Source organism: Pundamilia nyererei, unplaced genomic scaffold (assembly GCF_000239375.1).
Source record: "Pundamilia nyererei isolate P.nyererei 1_Seehausen unplaced genomic scaffold, PunNye1.0 scaffold04341, whole genome shotgun sequence".
Taxonomy (NCBI): Eukaryota; Metazoa; Chordata; class Actinopteri; order Cichliformes; family Cichlidae; genus Pundamilia; species Pundamilia nyererei.
Window position 1 is genome coordinate 1 of NW_005191742.1, and position 1,874 is coordinate 1,874.

Genomic DNA, 1,874 nt, shown 5'->3' on the forward strand with positions numbered 1-1,874 from the left:
ATGTGTTACGTCTTACGTCACCACGTTAACCCCGAAGCGGAAGTGAACACGTGGGGTTGAGGCACGGCACCACATCGCATGTTTGGAGGCCACGAGTCTGTTTCAGGTGATTTCTCCTCTTTTCACGTAAATTTTACCAAGTTATTGAAGAACTGACGTCACGGCGTGTGACGTTTAGGGTGTCCAGTGATTTTAAAAACGTTTTAATGAGACCGTTTCCGGTCTGAAAGCTAACCTGAGGGAAAGTAGCCGGTTAGTTAGCCAGTTAGCTGGTTGTCAGCGCTCGTAAATATCCAGGTAAACAGACAGACAGGTGTGACTTCGGGCTTTAAACCGTCACTGCTGGTTTTCAGGTGTTTCACAGGTAAATCATCCACCTCTTCCTCCGTCTTCATCATGGCTGTGAGAGCCGCCTTTGAGAAAAACAACGAGATCGGCTGCTTCGCCAAACTGACCAACACGTACTGCCTGGTGGCCATCGGCGGCTCCGAGAACTTCTACAGGTGAGTTCACCTCTGAACAAGCGCCACACTTTGATAACTTTGAGGTGAAGTTGGGACCCAAAGTTACAGCCAGACGTCATCAAGGTGCGTCACATTCCTCAGCCTTTATTATAACGAGGTGTGTTTCCTGCTACCGGAGTCAGTCCAGGTGATCCGGTCTCAGTCAGCTGTGTTATAATAATAAACTTAATAATCTCCATCCATCACCACTTTGGTAAACACCTAGGCGTTCCCTGGCTCCGCCCCCAGGCCTCCTCCCTGTAGAACGCCTCACCTGGCTCCTTTCAATGAGGAGGAACGGCGGCTCTACTCCGAGTCCCTGACCGTGTGACAGTGTGATTCTTTCAGTCACTACCCAGAACCTGTAGGTGAGGGTGGAGCTGTAGATCTGCCACCAATTCAACAGCTTCACTTCCACACTCAGGTCTCTGTTCACCAGAACAGACCGGTACAGCATCCACGTCGCTGCTAACGCTGCGTCAGTCCATCTGTCATCTCCCACTCCTCCCTCCTCTCACTTGTGAAGACCCTGAAATATTTAAGCTCCTCCAGTTGGGGCAGTAACTCCTTCCCGGAATGGGCACTCCGCCCTTTTCTTGCTGAGGACTGTGGCCTCAGACTTGGAGGTGCTGATTCTCATTTCTGTTGCTTCAGACTCTGCAGCTAACGCTCCAGTGTGAGCTGGAGGCCACCAACAGAGCCACAGCATCTGCAAAAAGCAGAGCTGAAAGTCCAACAAAGTGGGAGCCTCGTGGCTACTGATCGTGATCACTGATATCAGTGTTTCACTTGGTTCTTGTTGACGTATATTTTCCTCGTCTGTTGGAAGTAATCTGATGTTGTGTGTTCAGTGTGTTTGAAGGGGAGCTGTCAGAAACCATCCCAGTGGTTCACGCTTCCATAGCAGGCTGTCGCATCATCGGGAGGATGTGTGTGGGTGAGTAAATCTGGATAAATGTGTGCAGTGTATGCATCCCTCACAACACACCACTGCTTGCCTTCATCTTTAAACATGGCCGTCGCACTCCTCTGTGCTCGGACCGCTGCAGTCAGACTCACTCGACTCGTTCCCGTTTGTTCAGGAAATCGTCACGGCCTCCTGGTTCCCAACAACACGACAGACCAGGAGCTGCAGCACATCAGAAACTGCCTCCCAGACACCGTGAGGATCCAGAGAGTCGAGGAGAGGCTGTCCGCGCTTGGTAACGTCATCGCCTGCAATGACTACGTCGCGCTGGTCCATCCCGACCTTGACAGGGTGAGACAATCAAACGCGCCCCATCCCTCGGCTGTTCTGAGGGTTACATCGTTTTGTTTGGCTGGAATAATTCACGTTTTACTTAAATTAGTGAAGTAAAATATGAAACTCTT

The 1,874-nt window shown here is 50.7% G+C and overlaps 1 protein-coding gene across 1 annotated transcript; it reads left to right on the top strand.

Annotated features, from left to right (window-relative positions):
• Positions 1 to 24: 24 nt before the first annotated feature.
• LOC102214041 (eukaryotic translation initiation factor 6-like) lies at positions 25 to 1,860 on the top strand. The gene is made up of 4 exons (XM_005755883.1): positions 25 to 106; positions 354 to 503; positions 1,355 to 1,440; positions 1,586 to 1,860. The coding sequence occupies exons 2-4, from the start codon at positions 397 to 399 to the stop codon at positions 1,858 to 1,860; spliced, it is 468 nt and encodes a 155-aa protein (XP_005755940.1). The 5' UTR covers positions 25 to 106; positions 354 to 396.
• The last annotated feature ends 14 nt before the right edge of the window (positions 1,861 to 1,874 follow it).

What these genes read in the sequence shown, in the direction of transcription:
- LOC102214041 (XM_005755883.1), top strand. Translation starts at nt 397, where the DNA reads ATGGCTGTGAGAGCCGCCTTTGAGAAAAACAACGAGATCGGCTGCTTC. An exon ending in GGCTCCGAGAACTTCTACAG is followed by an intron (nt 504 to 1,354) that starts GTGAGTTCACCT and finishes TTGTGTGTTCAG; the next exon opens with TGTGTTTGAAGGGGAGCTGT. An exon ending in CATCGGGAGGATGTGTGTGG is followed by an intron (nt 1,441 to 1,585) that starts GTGAGTAAATCT and finishes CCGTTTGTTCAG; the next exon opens with GAAATCGTCACGGCCTCCTG.